At 45.5% G+C, this 22,704-nt stretch overlaps 1 protein-coding gene across 1 annotated transcript in view; it reads left to right on the forward strand.

Annotated features, from left to right (window-relative positions):
• LOC149470868 (beta-1-syntrophin-like) overlaps positions 1–22,704 on the forward strand; it is a 60,069-nt gene that overhangs the window by 33,434 nt on the left and 3,931 nt on the right. The window contains exons 3-4 of the mRNA XM_089659209.1: positions 15,906–16,081; positions 19,289–19,496. Of these exons, the coding sequence (XP_089515335.1) occupies positions 15,906–16,081; positions 19,289–19,496 (384 nt within the window). The remainder of the gene's footprint in view (positions 1–15,905; positions 16,082–19,288; positions 19,497–22,704) is intronic.

Genomic DNA, 22,704 nt, shown 5'->3' on the forward strand with positions numbered 1-22,704 from the left:
CACATGCTATCTGAGCCTTTACGTGCTCGGCACATGCTGACGGAGTCTCCATGTCGATATCATATCTCTTCTCGCTCACTGTGGCAAGCCTGCCGGGTGAGCTGTGTTTGCAGTAAATATTGTTTACATCTGCAATTAAATAGAATTGAATTTAGCACCTTTAATATACATTTTATATATTTTTCTTTATAGAAAATTAAATTACAGAGAATAAAGTTAGAATCACCTGTGCCAGGGACTGCAAGGAAACCTGACATGATAGGGACACAGGGATGACTATAGTGGCCTTCATATAAAAATGCTAGTTGGGTGGCAGTTATGCCAAGCCTCTACAATTAAATGACTGAAGAAAGCGGCAAGTTAAATGAGTGGGCGGGTCACAAGGGAAGTGGCAGTAGGTAGTAGTGGTGTCACCTGCCTGGCTCTGCATTGTGGCTGGGGTTTGTGAATCATTGGGCCAGCTAAGCACAGCCTTTTTTTACTGGCAGTTTTACCCAGAAAGTGTGTCATTTATCAGCCCTGAGGTCAGACAGGATACGGGTCACCCACTATGGGGGGGTCATACACCAGCCTGACAACAGCTGATTGTTTGCATTGGCACAGAGAGTAAACATGTGACTAATGTAGTAGGAATATTTATGTCTAGTCATATGTTTTTATCAATGTTATATGGATATTCATACTTTTGCTGGTGGAGTTGCAATGTGAGCGTCACATGTATTCATGAACATCCATATACATGTGTGCATATGGGAATGTCAGCCGTCATTAGTGTCTATGACCATCCCTATACATGTGTGCATATGGGAATGTCAGCCGTCATCAGTGTCTATGACCATCCCTATACATGTGTGCATATGGGAATGTTAGCCGTCTTCAGTGTCTATGACCATCCCTATACATGTGTGCATATGGGAATGTCAGCCGTCATCAGTGTCTATGGCGATCCCTATACATGTGTGCATATGGGAATGTTAGCCGTCATCAGTGTCTATGACCATCCCTATACATGTGTGCATATGGGAATGTCAGCCGTCATCAGTGTCTATGGCGTTCCCTGTACATGGATACATATGGGAATGTCAGCCGTCATCAGTGTCTATGGCCATCCCTGTACATGGATACATATGGGAATGTCAGCCGTCATCAGTGTCTATGGCGTTCCCTGTACATGGATACATATGGGAATGTCAGCCGTCATCAGTGTCTATGGCGTTCCCTGTACATGGATACATATGGGAATGTCAGCCGTCATCAGTGTCTATGGCCCAGGGATGATGAATTCCTATCTCCCTACACCTGCTGCTGGCAAAATTAAAAAAAAAATTGCAAATTTTTTTAGTTGTAAAAAATGAAAGGTACACCCAAGTACATATCATCCAATCCCCCCCCCCCTCCCCCCCAGACATATACATACGTACAAACATAAAAGCACACGCTGGGGCGCCTACACATGAAAACGTCGGTTGCGATACACGTTACATATCGCCGCTCACGCCAGAATGAGCGCAATAATTCTAGCAGCAGACCCCCTCCATACACTATACTGATCACCTAGAAGGGGCTGTAAAAGCGTCAACTACAGAAAATGTCGGACTGTTACAGCCCCTTCTAGGTGATCAGTATAGTGTATGGAGGGGGTCTGCTGCTAGAATTATTGCGCTCATTCTGGCGTGTGCGGCGATATGTAACGTGTATTGCAACCGACGTTTTCATGTGTAGGCGCCCCAGCGTGTGCCTTTACATTTGTACGTGTGTATATGTCTGGGGGGGAGGGGGGGTTATGTGATTGGGTGGAATTTTAATTTTTTCAATTAAAAAAAAAATATATTTTTTTTTTCTCAATTTGTTTTCATGACATAGGGAACAATGTCCCGTCTGTGATGTATTTTGGTGACAGGTTCTCTTTATGGAGACATCTGAGGTGTAATAGACCCCGGATGTCTCCCCTGTACTACACTGGATGGACTGCAATGCACATCGGATCGGATTCCATATGTCCCGCCCTCAGTGGGCGGGGATCTCTGACCGGTAACCAGGAAGTGACATCACACCATCACTTCCTGGTCAGGACCAGACGGGGACGGGCGCTCTCTTCCTTCCTCTCCTGCTGAGGGCGGTGAGCTGGCCCCGGGGCCCGCAGATGAGGGAGATAGTGGGCGAGGGGAGGGTCACACGGGGTGGGGGGGGGCGGCACTGTGTGGAAGCGGCTGCGCTGCCCCTCCAATGCTTCCACCTGACAGGTGAGCCCCGCAGCAGGGCTGAAGGGGAGAGGAAACTACCTGCCCCACCCCCGGGACGTGTCCGGACATGCCCGGCCATATGAATTCCCCATCCCTGCTGGAATGTCAGCTCTCCTCAGTGTCTATGGGGATCCCTGTACATGTGTCCATATGGGAATGTAAGCCGGGAAAAAGGGGGAAAAAAGGGTCCAGTGAGAGGAGGTGAGTTCCCTCGTCTCTCTCTAGATCCACAATACATACCATTTTGGTGTTCTGCCTTGTGGTGGCGCCCATTGACTTTACTGCCGGCGCGTAAACATCCAGCAACGGCTCTGAAGCAGCCGCGCAGAAAAGCCCGAGTCCTCTTCATGGTGGTGGGCCTCTTGGTGGTGGGATCTGCAGACTGCTCAGTGATCCCTCCTTCCATAGGGGGCTTTCCTTCCCTCGATTCCTCTTTGGTGGTTTTCTGAGAAATAAACGTTTTAATCTTTAATTGTCTCATTACGGAAAATAATGAAACCCGCTTCAACCTGTGTGAGAGAGGCAGTGCAGCCAATCGGATCAAATCCGAACCGATGAGACTGCAAGCCAAACTCAGGAGAAGGAACAATCACGTCTGCTCTGTACCGGGTACAAGGAGCGACTGAAGGGACTCTGGCAGAGCAGGCTTAGGGGGGAGAAAGGGGGGGGGGGAAGGGGGAGGGGTCAGGCGATGACATCACGGTGCTGGAGAGCCTTTTTTTTTTTTTCTTCAAAGTTTTCTTAAAGGGGCCACGTCCTTTTTAAATTCAGCCACCTGCAGGTTTAATTAAAAAACAAGGACATGGCCCCTTTAAGAACTCTATGTGACTGTTTTTTTTTTTTCAAATCTCCTGGTACTCAGACAAACACAACTGACGATTTTTCCTAAAGGGGCCGCAGTTATGTGAATGCAGCCTCAGTATATAGATCTCATATACCAGGAGAAGAGGTTTTTTTCTTTTTTTTTTTAATTTAAGTGAGTTATTTTGATTGATATTTCAACCTTACAGTCCCACGGCTTAAAATAAAGGTCTTTATTCCTATGAGAACTCTGTGATTGGAGCCTTATCGCTTCATATAAAGATTTCCTGCCGAACAAATATTTTCATTTCTGTCTTGCTTTTTTTATTTTTATTGTCTTCTATTGTTATTACCCTAAATAATGGACTTTTTTTTTTTTTCAATGCGAAAACGTCTCCCATAGACTTTAATGAGAAATCCCCTCCCATATACTTCAATGCGAAAACACCTCCCATAGACTTTAATGTAAAAACCCCTTTCAGTAGCAATCCTATGTGAACACTTATGTTCTCTTGAGGCTCTGCTCTATCACTTGTGATTCTGGAACGCACCGCAACGAACTCGCACAGAACCCTTTCCATAATGGCACTCAAAGCACAATGCGTGTGGGTGGCATCTGTGTGAACCTCCTCAATAGGAGCACATAATATCTAGCCTGTCATGTCAATCTGTGAGTTTGAAAATGCATCCAGAATGGCATATGTGTGAACCAGGGCTGCTCCTTTCACATTTGGGCATTTTGGGATTGCGGCAGAATCGCTGTGATCGCAAAACGCAGGTTCAGGCGCCATTATTTATTATTAGGGCTCATGTACACGGGGTGTTTGTAAAACTCTTCTGACCTCTGGAAACTGACTGCTAGAAAACGTAGGTTATAAAATGTCAGTTTAGCCGCGTTTGCATACCGCGTTTATGCGTGTTTGTGTTTAGAAGCGTTTTTAAACAATAGCGTCAGGAGACCTCCCAAATACCCAGAATGCACTGAGAAATAGTAAATATTGAACTATTTCAGACATTTTGAGAGGAATAGAGAGAGCAGAAGCAGAGAGAGCAGTATGTGTGGAGATGACCTGTCTATTCTGGTTGTAGTCACTATGGATCCCATCATAATGCGGCGCGTTTTACCATTGTTTCCTTCACGCGAAACCTGGACCTGACTGCGCTGGTGTACCGGGTCCATTGGAATACATGGAAAACGCTTTGCATGTGTTTTTGATGAAGAAAATCAGCTTAAGACAGCATCTGGATATGGATCTGTCAAAAAACACGTCTAAACGCAAACGCTTGTAAAGGCGGTTAACAGCATTCATAAGCGTTTGGCGTTTGAAATGGCGGTAAAATCTACTCCTGAATGCAATTTTGGTGCGTTAAAAAAAAGCCGACTAAACTGATCTGCCTGTAAACGTCTGTAAACGCCTGTGTGTACATGGACACAGGAAGACATAAAGGAGAGTTCAGGGGCTGCTGAAAAATCTGCTCCACAGTTCCTGAACGTCAGTGTAGCAGCTGCAGTGTACATGAGCCCTGAAAACGTTTCAGTTTTGCCGTGATTGTCGTGCGGTAAGTCACATAGTGTGAAGCTTGTCCCCCAAAAGTCGCCTTGCCCCAGGAGCTGACAATCCACGCTACTGTTTACAAAAATAAGTCCGCTGGGTTGAATGAAAACAAACCTTGTAGTGTGTACCCGGCTACAGCGCCCTCTGCTGGAGGTAGTGAGTAAACAGATGAAGGACTCAATCTCTTCCACTCTCTGCCCCTGATAACAGGCAGGTCTGCGATGGTTGAACAGTGACTGATGAAAGGTTATAGCCTGTGATAGCCGGGTGTGAAGAAGGCAATAAACTCACAAATGATAATGTGTTCATTTCCAGGTCTTATCCCAGAGAGGTGCCTCTATGTCTGTACCACAGGGTGTTGCAGTTCATCTGGTCAGCCAGGATCAACTCTGTTGTCTCTCTTGTTACAAACTGTTCATGACCACTGTGGTTCTGGGTATGGTTCTGTGTGGTTCTGGGTATGGTGCTGTGTGGTTCTGGGTATGGTGCTGTGTGGTTCTGGGTATGGACTGTGTGGTTCTGGGTATGGTGCTGTGTGGTTCTGGGTATGGTGCTGTGTGGTTCTGGGTATGGTGCTGTGTGGTTCTGGGTATGGACTGTGTGGTTCTGGGTATGGTGCTGTGTGGTTCTGGGTATGGTGCTGTGTGGTTCTGGGTATGGTGCTGTGTGGTTCTGGGTATGGTGCTGTGTGGTTCCTGGGTATCAGACTGTGAGGTCCTTGATATTGGGCTGTGTTGTTATGGGTGTTGGGCTATGTGGTTCCTGGGTATGGTTGTGTCTCCTGGGTATGGTTGTGTGTGGCTCCTGGGTATCTGACTTGGTGTTGCTCCTGGTTATCGGGATGTGTGTGGCTCCTGGGTGTCGGGCTGTGTGTGGCTCCTGGGTATCGGGCTGTGTGTGGCTCCTGGGTATCGGGCTGTGTGTGGCTCCTGGGTATCGGGCTGTGTGTGGCTCCTGGGTATCGGGCTGTGTGTGGCTCCTGTGTGTCCTGACCCGGAAGTGACGTGATGATATGACGTCTGGGACCCCATTGACAGACTCCTGACCATGGAGGCCAGGATAGAATGTAATGCAGTGCACTGTATTCCTGTCAGTGTAGTACAGGGGACACTCCCGGGGGCTTTTAGACCTTTGATGTCTCAATAAAGAGAACCTGTCACAGAAAACGTAATAAATGAAAGTTACAGCCAAGCACATCTCCTCCCCCCTCCAAAAAAATAAATTGAGACCCCCCCACATATATGCACGTTCAAACGTCAAAGCACACAGTGGGGCCCCTACACATGAAGATGTGGATTGCGATACACGTTACATATCACCGCACACGCCAGGATGAGGCAATAATTCCAGCACCAGACCTCCTCCATACACTACACTGATGACCTTTAAGGGGCTTTAACCCCTCCCACCTGACCAATGTACATAAACGGCCAGCTGGGAGCTTCCCCGTTCTGATTGGACGTTCCTGTACGTCTCTCAGAACATGCGCTTGTGTGCGGCCCCGGGGCCACGCAACAGCACGGATCTGTGATGGCCGCGCCCGTCGGACACAGCCCATATTGGACCTTCCAATGGTGATGGCAGTGTCCAATCACAGCCATCTCTGAATGTCAGCAGACACGTGTCTCTGTAGCTGTTCCCTCAGCTGAGGTCTGTGAGAGCTCAGTGAGGGGGGGAGGGGGGGATGCTGCAAATTGTGACAGTTGATGTGTGTAGCTGATGATTTTATTCCTCCATTACACAGCTCTGCAGCCCCCCCACACCAGGACACCAAGCAGCATCTGTCCCTGTCCACATGTCAGCGTCTGTCAGTGTCCCACAAACATGTCATCACCTGTCAGTGTCCCACAAACATGTCATCTCCTGTCAGTGTCCCACAAACATGTCATCACCTGTCAGTGTCCCACAAACATGTCATCTCCTGTCAGTGTCCCACAAACATGTCATCACCTGTCAGTGTCCCACAAATATGTCATCTCCTGTCAGTGTCCCACAAACATGTCATCACCTGTCAGTGTCCCACAAACATGTCATCATCACCTGTCAGTGTCCCACAAACATGTCATCGTCTGTCAGTGTCCCACAAACATGTCATCTCCTGTCAGTGTCCCACAAACATGTCATCACCTGTCAGTGTCCCACAAACATGTCATCTCCTGTCAGTGTCCCACAAACATGTCATCACCTGTCAGTGTCCCACAAATATGTCATCTCCTGTCAGTGTCCCACAAACATGTCATCACCTGTCAGTGTCCCACAAACATGTCATCATCACCTGTCAGTGTCCCACAAACATGTCATCGTCTGTCAGTGTCCCACAAACATGTCATCGTCTGTCAGTGTCCCACAAACATGTCATCACCTGTCAGTGTCCCACAAACATGTCATCACCTGTCAGTGTCCCACAAACATGTCATCACCTGTCACAGTGAACAGGACACAAAACAAATAATAAAAAACAATGTAAAGTGCCCCCATTCCCCCCTCGCTGAAGTGCAAAGGTGAACGCAGGCATTGGTGTCATACACATACATGACCGGTGATCACACCACACATGTGAGGTATCGCCGTGAATGTCGGAGCGAGAGCAATAATTCTATCACCTGACCTCCTCTGTAACTCTAAACTGGTAACCTGGAACGGCTTATAAAGTGTCACCTATAAAGATTTGTAAATCACGTAGTTTGGCGCCATTCCATAATCGTGCGCAATTATAAAGCGTGACGGGTTTTTATCTATTTACTTGGTGCAACACCAGATTTTATATTTTACCAAAAATGTGGGTATTATATAGTGTTTGTGCATCAAAATTCTTTAACCGCTTCCCCCCCGATCACTGCACATAATTGGCCAGGTGGGATCATCGCTGTTCTGATTGGACGTTCCTGAACAGTAGTAAAGTACAGGCACAGTGTTGTGGGGTCTGTGCTTTGTGCAGGCATGGAGTAACAGAGGGGAGGAGGGTGAGTTATGAGAGGAGGGTACTGGCATGGAGGGTAAAGCAGGGGGTGTAGGAATGGTGCTGAAAGGTGAAGAGGAGCCTGCAGTTGCAATGCTGACAGTGAAGGGCTGGGGGTCAGTTGGAGAGAAGGGTGTGCAGGCATAATGGTGTTAGGGGGGCAGGTGTGCTGTCTGCGGGGGGTGCAGGCATCATGGTGTTAGGGGAGCAGGTGTGCTGTCTGCGGGAGGGGGGCGGAGGTGCAGGCATAATGGTGTTAGGGGGGCAGGTGTGCTGTCTGCGGGGGGGGGGGGTGTAGGCATAATGGTGTAGGGGAGCAGATGTGCTGTCTCTGCAGGGGGCGGGGGGTGTAGGCATAATGGTGTAGGGGAGCAGATGTGCTGTCTGCAGGGGGGGGGGGGGGGTGCAGGCATAATGGTGTTAGGGGGGTAGGTGTGCTGTCTCTGCAGGGGGGGGGGGGTGTAGGCATAATGGTGTAGGGGAGCAGATGTGCTGTCTCTGCAGGGGGGGGGGGGGTGCAGGCATAATGGTGTTAGAGGTGCAGGTGTGCTGTCTGCGGGGGGGGGGGTGCAGGCGTAATGGTGTTAGGGGGCAGGTGTGCTGTCTGCGGGGGGGGGGGGTGCAAGCGTAATGGTCTTAGGGGAGCAGATGTGCTGTCTGCAGAGGGGGGGGGGGGTGCAGGCATAATGGTGTTAGGGGAGCAGGTGTGCTGTCTGCACGGGGGGGGGGGGGGGGTGCAGGCATAATGGTGTTAGGGGGGCAGGTGTGCTGTCTGCAAGGGGGGGCAGGGTGCAGGCACAATGGTGTTATGGAAATAGGTGTGCTTTCTGTGGGGGGAGGGGTGCAGGCACAATGGTGGGGGCTATAAGCATTGGGTGTGGGTAAAGGGGGTCTGGATGGGTGTAGTAGTGATAGAGGGGTGAGATGGAGGAGTGTAGGGGGGGTGGGGAGAAGAAGATGCAGTGCTGAGAGGCAGTGTAAGAGGAAGGAGTGCAGGCATGGGGTGCAGGCATGGAGGGCGGGCATGGAGTGCAGGTATGGGGTGTGGGCATGGGGTGCGGGCATGATTTGCAGGCTTGGGGTGCGGGTATGGAGTGCTGGCATGGGGTGCGGTCATAGGGTGCAGGCATGGGGTGCAGGCTTGGGGTGCAGGCATGGGGTGCAGGCTTGGGGTGCGGGTATGGGGTGCAGGCATGGGGTGCGGGCATGGGGTGCAGGCATGGGGTACAGGCTTGGGGTGCATGCATGGAGTGCAGGCATGGGGTGCAGGCATGGGGTGCAGGCCCGGTGGGTGGTGAAAGAAGGTGGGCTGCAGAAATGGTGAGTGTTGTGCTTAGAAAGGGGTGGTGCGGGTGCAGTGGGTGCGGAGAGAAGGGTGCTGATAAGAGAGCAGATGCAGGAACAGTCGGTGGAGAGTACGAGGACTACAGGAGCGTGTGCCCCGAGACGACTGAGGAGTGCAGGGGTGGTGTTTGTGCAGCGACTGCTAAGACAAGGGGGGGTGTAGGGATGGAGAGTGTCAACAGACGGGGGGCTCATTCACATGAATGGGCTGTCATCCACATCACAATGTTCACATAAAGTGGGCATGGACTGTTACTGGCAACATGAATTCCGGCATCATCTTCCCAATGCACACGTTCCTGAGGAGTGGCTGTGAATGGCAGTGAGTGCTGCAGCGACCATCAGCTGGGAACCGAAGACATTCAAAGTGGGAAGTATATGACCAGCACACCATGGATCTCCAGAACCGGTCCGAAGCTTTATTCAGTGATCACATTACCATGATAGTAGCAGTGCTTCGGATCCTCGCAGGACCCATCATCAGGCATGTGGAGCCCATGTTAGAACTCTGCTGTTTCTAAGTGTTAACCCTTTTCCTGCCGCCATTGTATATCAAACATTGGGGGGGGGGGGGGAGTTTATATTAGAGGTGAGCCAAAATGAGAATTCTGGTGCCGAAACTTCAGGATGCACTTGGCCGAAAACTGAAACCAAAATGTCTGTGTATGTGGGGGTGGGGGGGGCTCATATTATTATTTATTTCTTTTTATACTTTTAATGATTTATAACTTATGATTTAATTGCTATCACATAGGGATCAATAGTCCCCCACATGATAGCATATAAGTGGCAGGTCTTCTTTGTGGGGGGGGGGGCAGTATGTGCAAGGAGGGGGTAGGCAGTAGCAGTGTTTACAGACAGGCTCCCTCACTTGCTGCCACTAACTGTCATTGCCGGTTTATAAATGCACCTGCTGACTTTTTTTTTTTTTTCCACTTTTTAGATCGGAGGAGGAGCTGTCAAGGGGCGGGGTCATTAAGTGATGTCACTCGGTAACCCCACCTCTTTACTTTAGCAGCTGAGCGCTCCTTCTCGGAGCTTTAACCACTTCCAGTCCGGACACTTTCACCCCCTTCCTGTCCAGGGCAATTTCCAGCTTTCAGCGCTATCACACTTTGAATGACAATTGTGCGGTCATGCAACACTGTACCCATATGAATTTTTTACCATTTTTTTGAGACAGATAAAGCTTTATTTTGTTGGTATTTATTCATCGCTGGGATTTTAATTTTTTTTGCTATGTAAATGAAAATGTCCACAAATTTTGAAAAAAGTGTTTTTCTTATAAAATTTTGCAAATAAATAAATTTCATCATAAATCTTGGCCAAAATTTATTCCGTTATCTTTTTCTTAAAAAAAAAAATTAAGCCAAATTAGTTTATAACCAAAAATTATAATTTTTAAACATTTTTTTTACATTTTAATTTTTTTATATTATTTTTTTTTTTTTTTTTTTTTGTCACCATAGCATACTGTCACCCTAGCAGTACAGTGTCACCATGGTGACACTGTACTACTTTTGGGGGGTGATGAAGATTTTTTTTTTTTACACTGATTGCTTTTACATCCTATATGGGTGTAAAAGCAATCATTTCTCCTTCTCTCTGGCTGCATTCTTGCAACCATTGAGAGCTACTGAGTGAGCTGTGATTGGTCACAGCTGGTCACATGGTACAAGGCTGTTGTGAATAGCTCTGTACCATGTGACCTCTGTGGTCATTCACAGATTTCACACGTAGTAAGCAATGATGTCACAAGTGACATCTTGCTTACTACTTTGCATGTGATCACTGATTGGCCAATCAGTGATCACATGATCGGGACCTCGTACAGAGGTCCCGTACAACGATCGGTGTTCTGCTGCATCCGGAGGACTCAGTGGGCACCGGATCGTGGTGCTGTGCGCTCCCGGGGAGCGCACACAAGCAGGGTGCGGGGAGGCCATTTATAAACTACCACCCGACCCTGCACTGCCACCGTCTGGCCATTTATATACAACAGCCGGTCGGGAAGTGTTTAAAGTGAAAAAAAAAAGTCGGTAATTGCTTTTAAAAACCGGCAATGATATTTATCAGCAGCAAGTGAGGGAGCCTGTGTGTGTACACTGCATCCTCACTGTATACACTGCTTACCCCCTCTCCTGCCCCCTCCCCCATGTGCAGTACACACAGCCCCCCCAACCCCTCCGGCTGTAATAATCGGCACCTGTATCGGCTCACTTTTTTATGTAAGCCTTTTTTCAGCCGATTATGTTTGAAATTTCAGTGCATCCCTACACACAGTGGGCTGGATTTACTAAAGGCAAATAGACTGAGCACTCTGCAAGTGCAATTGTTTCAGAGCTTAGTAAATGAGCAGAAGCTCTGCTGACTTCCATCATCCAATCATGTGCAAGCAAAATTGCTTTATTTATTTATTTTCCTTGCACATGATTGGGTATTCTTGGCAAGGTAGAGCTTTACCTCATTTACTAAGCTCTAGAGCAACTGCAAAGTGCACAGTCTATTTGCCTTTAGTAAATCAACCCCAGTGTGTGTACACTTGACAAGCCATCTGTCAGCTTTCTGATGAAGGTGATTGGATGGCCGTACAAGGTGACCCCCGAAACTGTGTCTGCTCCACCCCCTTGTGTTCTGTCAGCTTCATTGGAAGGCAGGTGAGACATCAGGGGTGTAAAAGGCCTCTGATATTCCATCCAGCGTTTCCCATCCATAGGATGCACTTGTACGTCCTTCATTGGGAAGGGTGATATCTCTGTCATCTCTGCAGCTGCAGAGCCAACAATTCCCTTCTATGCAAAAGTAATCCTAGCAGCTGGATTACTTTTAGAGGTGGCAGAAGGGTGTCCCCTCCCCCCTCCCGACGCCTCCTCCGCCTTTACCACAAAACAATTGTGATTTTTCCATGAGAGAAATGTCAGAATTGGCCGGGGTGGCAAGTGGTTAAAGTGGAACTTCACTCTCTCAATCAACATGGACTATTTTTAATCTGACTATTTTTGCCTGAGCTAAGGGCAGATGCATTTCAGGAAGTAAATGCTGCGTGAATCATCTGCCCTTACTCAAGAGGGTCACAGCAAGAAATGCGGGGAGTTCAAAATGAATTCTCAGCAAAATAAATCATGGAGACATGGATGGATGGGGGAGTTTGCTTTGAATATTAACAATGGGTTAAATAGCATTCTTGATTTGTGGTGCTTAGATGCAGCGCAGTTCCACATTACAGAGAAGCTGTCACACAGAGTTTGTCACATGGGGTAGATTTCATTTGTGTGCCCGAAACCTAAAGCGATTCTAAACATTGATTTTTTTTCTTTAAATAACAAACATTTCTATACTTACCTACTGTGTGCAGTGGTTTTACACAGAGCAGCCTGGGTCCTCGTCTTCCCGGGTCCCCCGCAGGCTCTCCTGGCCCTTCGTTTCTGTTGGGTGGCCCCACAGCAAGCATTTTGCTATGGGGGCACCCGCTGCTCCTTGTGTCCATTCACATATGGAGCCGCCGCTTGGCCCTGAGCTCTCTCTCTCCTGATTGGCTGACTAGCTGTGATTGACAGCAACGGGAGCCGATGGCTCTCATTTGCTGTCTCAGCCAATGAGGAGGCAGAGACCTGGGACAGGTGAGGTTGTCATTCACATTGCTGGATCAGGTAAATATTGGGGGGCTGGGGGCATTGCTGCACTCAGTAGGTTTTTTACCTTCATGCATACAATGTACAAAGGTACAAAACCTTGAGCCTGTACAACCACTTTAACTTTAGTTATTGTGCCCCTGATAAACCATTGCACAAATAACACGTGACATACAAAATTGGAACTGCCATCATTTTATTCTGCAGGGTGTCTGCTCTCAGAAAATGTGTGAAGTTTGGGGGTTTTAACTAATCTTCAGGCCTAAAATGATGTTTTAAATGTGTGTAGAAACAAGCAGAAATGTCTGTGGCAGCGGAAAGGTTAAAGGGCCAGCTCCCACGGCTGGTAAGGGTTAATGATGGGGCAAAGGGCCTACATGGAGTACGCGGATCTTGCGTTTGTTTCTGTGTCGGCTTAGAGGGCGGACCGTGGTGAAGAAGTCAGCATTACCTTTGTATGTTGGTAGTTTTCATCAGAACTGGGGATTCCTTTTAAGTCAATGAGACACAATAACCTGGCAGATGATCTGACTTCCCATTAAGCCGGCATGTCGCCGATCCCAAATAAATGGACAACCTTGACTTGCCCTCATGTGGAGGCGCCTCTGTGAAGGATTTGGAAAACATTTCAGGCTTTTTTCTGCCTGGCCAAGTGCATGACACGCCGAGAACGAGACGGTCCGTTTGTGTCTCCCCGTTACCAACAACTGTCCTCAGATGCAGCGAACATACTAATCAGAGAACGCCGTAGGTCTTATGTCTGAAGCCCCGAAATACCGATCCATTCGTGCTCTCTAGCAATCAATTGGGAGAAATTCTCTGCGGTTCTCTAGGCTGGTGATGGGAGCTGCTCGGCGGCAGCTATCTGGGATCACAGCTATTACCTGGGACACAGTAAAAACTCCCATAGACTGTAATGACATCTGGCAGATGAGGTCTGGGAATGCATACAACTCGGGGATTACCTGGACCATTTCTTTTTAATATGAAGACGCAGGAAAGTCATATCGCTGAAATTCAGAGATCGCAGGAGGGAGGGGTCAGAGGGACGTGGAATTAGTTAGAAACAGTCTATTATTGGATTTGGAGAAATACGCTATTTATTGTAGACTGGATCCTTTTCACTTTCATGATAATTAAAGGAAAGTTGTACGGAGTTTCTCTAAAATTGCAAGTCACCTGATTGTTCTACTGATCTGTTGCCTTCAGTACTCTGAACTTTTATGCAGATCAGGGATTCTAATTTTAAAGTGGAACTAAACTGTATCTGAGCACCATAAACTGAGAGCGCGATTTCATCCATTTTTAATATTCACCGCAAACCCCCCCATCCATCTATGTCTCCGTGCTTTATTTTGTTGAGAAATCACTTTGAAAAACACCTTTTTAGATTTCCAGCTGTGGCCATCTTGAATAAGTGCAGAAGATTCATGTAGCTTCTACTTCCTGGAATCCATCTGCCGTTAGCTCAGGCATGCAGACAGGAGGATGTGCTTGGGTGAGAAAGTCCCCACTCCTCGCCTCCAGATGAAAGGAAAAAAATGCCCATGAAGACTCCTGGGATCTATGACATCATAATGGCCCAGAAACCGGAAGCAACTCAAGAAATGTGAACAAAAAAGTTTAACACAAGTAAATAGAATATACCTTCCTATCTATCTAGCAGTAAAAGGATTAAAAATAGGAAATGTTGATTAAGAGAGAGAGGTTAACTTCACTTTAAATTCGGGCTAAAGTTTTATTTGCAAAAATGCAGTCTGCATCTCTTGTATGATGTCCACAGTCTCTGACCATCTCTTGTATCATGTCCACAGTCTCTGACCATTTCTTGTATCATATCCACAGTCTCTGACCATCTCTTGTATCCTGTCCACAGTCTCTGACCATTTCTTGTATCATGTCCACAGTCTCTGATCATCTCTTGTATCATGTCCACAGTCTCTGACCATCTCTTGTATCATGTCCACAGTCTCTGACCATTTCTTGTATCATGTCCACAGTCTCTGACCATCTCTTGTATCCTGTCCACAGTCTCTGACCATTTCTTGTATCATGTCCACAGTCTCTGATCATCTCTTGTATCATGTCCACAGTCTCTGACCATCTCTTGTATCATGTCCACAGTCTCTGATCATCTCTTGTATCATGTCCACAGTCTCTGACCATCTCTTGTATGATGTCCACAGTCTCTGATCATCTCTTGTATGATGTCCACAGTCTCTGATCATCTCTTGTATGATGTCCACAGTCTCTAACCATCTCTTGTATCATGTCCACAGTCTCTGACCATCTCTTGTATCATGTCCGCAGTCACTGACCATCTCTTGTATCATGTCCACAGTCTCTGACCATCTCTTGTGTCATGTCCGCAGTCTCTAGTCATCTCTTGTATCATGTCCACATTCTCTGACCGTCTCTTGTATCTTGTCTGCAGTCTCTGACCATCTTTTTTATCATGTCTGCAGTCTCTGACCATCTCACAGCCACCCCCTGACAACAAAACAAGAGGTCTTTAAATAATCTTTGTCATTTTACCAGCTTGACCTCCATGGTCCTGTCACATATTAATAAATGGCGGCCTTGCCTATTCCTGAGACAGGACCTTGGAGCTTACAGCTAAAATCCATAGCCCACTTTTACTTAAAGCAGAACTCTGGCCAAAATCTTCATTACATGTCCTTGCTGATTTCCTACCTTCACTGAATATGTCTTCCATCTTCTGGTTCATTCAGTAGTTGCTGTGAAATAATCTTTTCATTTTCAAGTCAAACCGTTAATGTTCCTTGGTTTCCTGTTTGTAAGAGCGGTGGCTGCTATGCCACTGGTCTTGGCACATCCCTTCTGTAGTTCTTTCTCCAGGAAGCAGTGATGTAATTCAGCCCCACTTGCAGTGGTGGGCAGACCGAGACTCTCAGACACATTTAACATGTGCAGGCCTAGTGTACCCGCCCACATTCATTACAATTCCCTGTGGTTGATGGGAACTGTAGTTTCCTTTTACTGCAGAGAGAGGAGAGGATATGATGTAATCCCGGCTGTTACTCCTCCTCCTTGGTACAGAAGATACTGTTATCTTTTGAATTACAGAGATGAGGTCATGAAATTTCAATTAGACTTTTCTCCTAAATGGTAAAGATTTTGAACATTTTATTATCTGTTTAGTGTTTTGTGTAGGGTGGTGTACTAATGGGTGATTTTTATGCCTATCCCGGAGTTCTTCTTTAAGTGTGGCCTTTTTAAAATGTCAAGGACTGCACTTGAGGCTCTTCGTATTAAGCAAGTTGACCACCACCGGAATAAATGGGTCCGCATGGAGTAACTACTTCAAGTGTTTGTTCACCTTCTCATTCTGTTCATTTTTTCTGGAAAGGTGAACCAACCCTTTAAGGAGCCTGTAGCAGCAATCAGTCTGGTAGGATTGCACATTGCTCCATCCATGTGTGCTATGATCCATTGCTTTGGAATACCGATAGCTATTGGTGGAGCTCACCACCAAGCAAACCATCGTAAACGAGATGGTGAATGCATCTGGCCATACACCAGGATGTTCGTTTGAAAATGTTCTTTTTGGGTGTTGATTTGAATTTCCAAAGAGTAGTGGGTTCAAATCAATGTTTGTTTTCAAATGTAGTGATGAGAAAATTCGAAGGAGCAGGATGGAAGGTTGCTTTAAATAAATTACCTTCTAACAGAGAATGCGGATTTTGTTCAGGAAATTACATTTCGTTCCAAAACTGAGTGTTAAAAGGAAGAGAAATTTTGAAGTCGGATGTTCGCACGGTCAACACATGTACAAAGGATTTGCAGATGAACGTTTGAAAATCTACTAGTGTATAGCCAGCTTTACTGCTCTCCAGCCAACCAGGTTGGATGGGTTGACTGCCTTCTTCCTCATCTCAAACAATGGTTCTTCCCACCACGCTGGCTATCATGTCGCTGCAGGATGCCTGGACCACCATTTCCAAATATATATATAAAAAAATTGCCTTCAGTTATGACTGCGATGTCTTCTACAGGAGGAGGGATGCCCGCCCCCCTCCCCCACCTCTAATTCCTTTCCTGGGCTCTCTCATTCCATTGGGGATCCTGGGACCGCTACAACTGGCAGCACCGACTTCAATACACACAGAGAAAGGAGCTGATGTAGTTCCTCCCTCTCTGTGGGATCATGAAATGGAAGCGACAAGGATTTTGTCAATTTTGGTTCTGGTTCTGTGTTTACTGGGCAGTTGCCGACCAGCTACTGAGCAGATCCATATGTGTCTGATCAGCTGCATTGGAGGCCAGAGGAGAGATTTTATAGAGCCAGATGTCTCCATAAAGAGGACCTGTCATAGCCCATGCTGTCACAAGGGATGTTGTACATCCCTTGTGACAGCAATAAAGTTGATTTATAAAAAAAAAGGAAAAGTTAAAAAAAAGTTTAAAATAAAATAAATTATTAAAGAAATGTTTTAAAGTGTCACCCCCCCTGTGTTAATGTGCAAATACATACACATACCTAAGTCCAGCACACATATGTAAATGGTGATCACACCACAGATGTGAGGTATCAACACGAACGTCAGAACAAGAACAATAATTCCAGCACCAGACCTCCTGCATCACTCTAAACTAGTAACCTGTAGAGGCTTTTAAAGTGTCACCTGTGGAGATTTTTAGGTACCGTAGTTTGTAGATGTTCCACGAGTGTACTGCACAGTCTATTCCAAATCAAAACAAAAAGAAAAATGTTTCAGATTTGTTATTACTTTCCAAAAAGTGAAGAAAAAGGAATATTTGGCTGTTCAAAAAAAAAAACATGACTTGTTGAAGTATTTGGATATGTTCAATCTGATCCATGATCCCTGGTATGCAATAAATAGGCCCAACACCGTAGTATGAGACATATCCCCATATCATGATGCTTGCACCACCATGCTTCACTGTCTTCACAGTGTACTGTGGCTTGAATTCAGTGTTTGGGGGTCGTCTGACAAACTGTCTGCAGCAGATCCAAAAAGAACAATCTTACTTTCATCAGTCCACAAAATGTTGCGCCATTTCTCTTTTGCCAGTCAATATGTTCTTTGGTAAATTGTAACCTCTTCACCAGTCATTTTTCCAACAATGGGACTTGCGGGGGCTTCTTGCAAAAATCTTGGCTTCACGTAGGCATCTTCTAATTGTAACAGTACTCACAGGGAACTTTACACCTTCTTTCATCTTCCTGGAGCTGATCATTGGCTGTGTCTTTGCCATTTTGGCTATTATTCGATCCATTCAAATGGCAGTTTTCTGTTTACTTTCACGTTTTGGTTTCCATTTTACAGCATTTGAGATCATTTTAGCTGAGCAGCCTATCAGTTTCTGCACTTATTTATATATCCTCTCCTCTCCAAAGAGCTTTTTAATCAAAGTACGCTGTTTTTCTAAACTTTTGTCTGGAATGACCCGTTACTCAGATTTTTAGAGATATATTATATATAGAGGTATATCCCTTTCAGCAACACTGGCTATATCCATATGAACGTCCAACCTCCAGGAGACACAATATACCGGGCAGAAAACAAACCTTCCTCACAAATTCAGTATTCAGTGTCTCTCCAAAGAAAAGCCAAAGGGATCTGCAATAATGTTCTGCCATAAAAAATGTTCTTTATTAAAACCCGACCGGTACTTACATAATAGGAAGAAAGAAGAGCGCACAATCATACAAAACGCACTCATATCTACATCTCATTGGTTTCTTTGTATTCCCACAGATGAGGTGCCCAGTTTTTATTTCTGGGGCCTGTTTGTTGCCACCTTAGGCAGACTGTAATGGTTATTATATGTGATTTATTTTGTTATTATATACAGTACATGTTGTTCCTTAAAGCAGTTAGGGTGGATACTGTCATCTCTAGGTGCATGGAGTACACTCACAGTCCTAGAAAGCTGTACTCTAAATACATATATGAGAAATGTTTTTCTTGTCAGAAGATTTTTATTTCTGTTCATCCATTGCTGGGATTTACACAGCTCTGCCAGACAGCACAGCCAAGCAGACAAGACTACTTACAGTTAGGAAATACATTGGTGTCCTCTGTTCACCCCCAACCATCTGATTGGATGGTGAAACAACAGCAGCAGACTGATTAGGTCATCTCTTTGCTCTCTTCTCCTATCAGTATGTTCTATGTTGGTACATGTGCATGCAGCACACCTGATTGGCTCTCAGTTCTGCCCCTTCTTCTTCCAGTGCTGCTGCATAGTAAGAGGCTGATACCAAATCAATTTCAGGCACTTCCACTAGTGGCATTAAAACACACATTTCAAGATTTATTAAGCCCTTCCTGTCGGATGTATGTATATATGTGGCAGCACATAGATTGGCCGTATTCTGTGCCTCCTCGTATACGCATACCTGTTTTGTGTTGGCAGCATGCCCCCAGCACTCTGACAGTACCGTCACTGACAATTGGAAGCTGGTAGGATGGGCTTCCAATTATCTAATCATCCAATCACAGTGATCACATGGTGCGGAAGCTGAGCAAGCAGGTAACGATGCTTCGGTGTTACTATCTCTTAAAAGGCTGGGAAGAAGGGGTTAATGAATACAGAGTTCCATTGGTTTGTGTCTGTTATATCTGTCTGGAGATTAGTCCAAAGATGTACAGTTTTTATTCAACTGTGTGTGGCAAAATATCCTAAAAATCCAGAGCTATGAACAGGGGATTATAAGAAGATCCTGGGATTTCCCGCTGTAAACGCATGTATTCTGTATTGCAGACATCTAGAACTGCATTCACCTGATGCCAAGCATACTGCGGTGCTGCGAGCAAATGATCCTGCGGTGGCCCAGACCTGGTTCAACGCAATTCACGGGGCTGTGACGGAACTTCTTCCCAAGGTGATGGCCGAAGTCCAAACTCAGCTGAGAAAAAACGGAATCTCTGGAAGTCATGAAATTCGGCAGATGGGCTGGCTAGCAGAAAAGGTCAGTTTGTTGTGTCTTTGGCTTTATATTGTTTATCTCACGAGCTAAATGACCACAAAAATGTCTCATCTGAAGTCCCTTTAATCCTTTTCCGCCTACTCCGGTGTCCTTGTACAAAGTTCTGAGTGCCTGGGGGGCTGGAAGATTTTCGATCATGTGACTACTGTGTTTGGCTGTCATAGTGGTCACATGATCAGGAGTCGTTCCACTGGCTATGGATTATTAGTGAGGGCCGAGAGCTGTCTTTGACAGCCCAGTGTCTGTGCTGGGAGCTTGCAGTGAGCTTGTTCTCAGCACAGAAACATTGGCTGCCCAACAACGCACATGTGTGGGTGTTAAAGCCCGCCCTTGCGGCTGCAAATATGTGTTATTTGGGTGACAACAGGTTAAAGTGGAACTTAACCCCCCCCAGGTTTAATTTTACTGTAAACCCCCTCCTACCTTGTGTGCTGGGGTGAACTTAAATAACATACCCAGCCATCAACTGCAGCATTGCCCTGCAGTAATCTGCTGAAAGCGGAACCCACAGGGCCTTGTGCCGCCATCATTGGATCCAGATTTCTCTTCCAGGTCCTAGCAAGCAGCTCCCGATGACACGCCACTGAGCATAGACAATATTCGTAGTCCTCCTGTGCTTAGGTGAACCTGTGGCTAAAGCTGCTAGTACCTAACCATATACCAGAAATGGTCATTCCAAAGTGTAAAGTGAGGTGCTGCTCTAATAACTAAACTATATGTAAATCCCAATGTGAATAAGTGATGAACAGTAAATAAATGAGTGAACAATACTATAATACCCAGTGACTATATTAACAGCATAAGTGACATCAACCCCAAACTAAACATCTACATCGCCTCTCCTAAATGGGTGAAATCAACATAAAAAAATCTATAAATACAATAATTAAATACACATACATATAATGAATGCCGTGGTACTGGATTTGCGCCTATTACACAACACCAGTAAATACATATCATGTGGTGACATAAACGCATGTATGCTTTACATTCCCAAAACCAACTGATGTGAAAGAAATGGCAGTGATCCCACTAAGGGATAACAAACAAAGTGAATCACTGAAACCACTCCTTGTGGTAAACGTACGAAAAAGGGAAGAGGAATCAGATTATAAACGCATGTATACCTACATGCTCAAGGATAACTGGTGAATAAGAACAATAGCAGTGATCCCACTAAGGGACAAACAAAGTGAATCCGTGAAACCACAAATTGTGGTACTTGTGAAAAAAGAAAGAAGTCAGGCTCACCGCCTGTAAATCACTAACAATCACTAAATGTACACAATTGTGACCCCCCTACTGGGGATAAGTGAACAGAAAACCTATAAATAATGAAGGGATTTGTAACCCCAAATGGGGGGTTCTGAATAAGCAGAGAAATAAGTGACGGCAAACAGAGCCTCACACTCTCCGTGTATCCACAAACATAAATAAACATGGATAATCCACCAATCAACATGAACAGATAAACCAAAACACAAAATTATTAACGTGTCCTAAAAGGTGAAATATACAGTTGTGTTCAAAATAATAGCAGTGTGTTGAAAAAAGTGTATAAAGCTGAAAATCCTTCTAATAGCTTTTATTTCCATCCACACAAATGCATTGGGAACACGACACATTCTATTCCAAATCACAACATGAAGAAAAATAGATCTAATTTGTGTTCCTCTAAAAACATTGAAGAAAAGTGAATATTAGACGGTTCAAAAAAATCTCAGTGTTTGTATTCTTCTTTACAAACTCAAACATTCACTATATAAACTGAAAAATGTTTGAAGATTTTGCTTCCCTTTGAATGACTTAATGAATATTTGGTTGTAGTCGCACTGTTTCTGAGAACTGCTGTACATCTGTGTTGCATGGAGTCACCCAACTTCTGGCCCCTGTGATCAGGTATTCCAGCCCAGGATGATTGGACGACATTCCACAGTTCTTCTCTATTTCTTGGTTTTGCCTCAGAAACTTAATTTTTGATGTCACCCCACAAGTTTTCTATTGGATTAAGATCCGGGGATTGGGCTGGCCACTCTATAACGTCAATCTTGTTGGTCTGGAACCAAGATGTTGCACGTTTACTGGTGTGTTTGGGGTCGTTGTCTTGTTGGAACACCCATTTCAAGGGCATTTCCTCTTCAGCATAAGGCAGCATGACCTCTTCAAGTATTCTGATGTATTCAAACTGATCCATGATCCCTGGTATGTGATAAATAGGCCCAACACCGTAGTATGAGAAACATCCCCATATCATGATGCTTGCACCACCATGCTTCACTGTCTTCACAGTGTACTGTGGCTGGAATTCAGTGTTTGGGGGTCGTCTGACAAACTGTCTCCGCCCACTAGACCCAAAAAGAACAATCTTACTTTCATCAGTCCACAAAATGTTGTGCCATTTCTCTTTAGGCCAGTCAATGTGCTCTTTGGCAGATTGTAACCTCTTCAGCACGTCTTTTTTTCCAACAGTGGGACTTTGCGGGGGCTTCTTGCAGATAGCTTGGCTTCACATAGGCGTCTTCTAATTGTAACAGTCCTCACAGGGAACTTTACACCTTCTTTCATCTTCCTGGAGCTGATTGTTGGCTGAGTCCTTGCCATTTTGGCTATTCTTCTATCCATTCGAATGCTAGTTATTCGCTTTCTTCCACGTCTTTCAGGTTTTGGTTGCCATTTTAAAGCATTTGCGATCATTTTAGCTGAGCAGCCGATCATTTTCTGCACTTCTTTATATGTTTTCCTCTCTCCAATCAACTTTTTAATCAAGGTACTCTGTTCTTCTGATCAATGTCTGGAACGACCCATTTTCCTCAGAATTTCAGAGAGGAATGCACTGTAACCAGCATGTCCAACATTTGCTGCCTTCCTTCCTTAAATAAGGGCAATAATTGCCACCTGTTTTTCAAAGAATGAATGACCTCACTAATAGAACACCACACGGCTATTATTTTGAACATGCCCCTTTCAATGAGTGATTCAATGACACAGAATCAGCAGCATGCATGTCATGACTGTTAGGTCTGTTGGATTTCTATTACTCTACTACACCTGCTAGGAAATTATTTGCCATGTAGAAATATCATTTCTACCAAAAACAGTGATTGATCCGGTTAGTGATGTCTGACTGCTAATATTTTGAACACAACTGAATAAACTTCACAAGATCTACAAGATGTCTTATCGATTG

Source organism: Staurois parvus, unplaced genomic scaffold (genome assembly GCF_062004578.1).
Source record: "Staurois parvus isolate SC_StPar_1 unplaced genomic scaffold, SC_StPar_1.0 ptg000030l, whole genome shotgun sequence".
NCBI lineage: Eukaryota > Metazoa > Chordata > Amphibia > Anura > Ranidae > Staurois > Staurois parvus.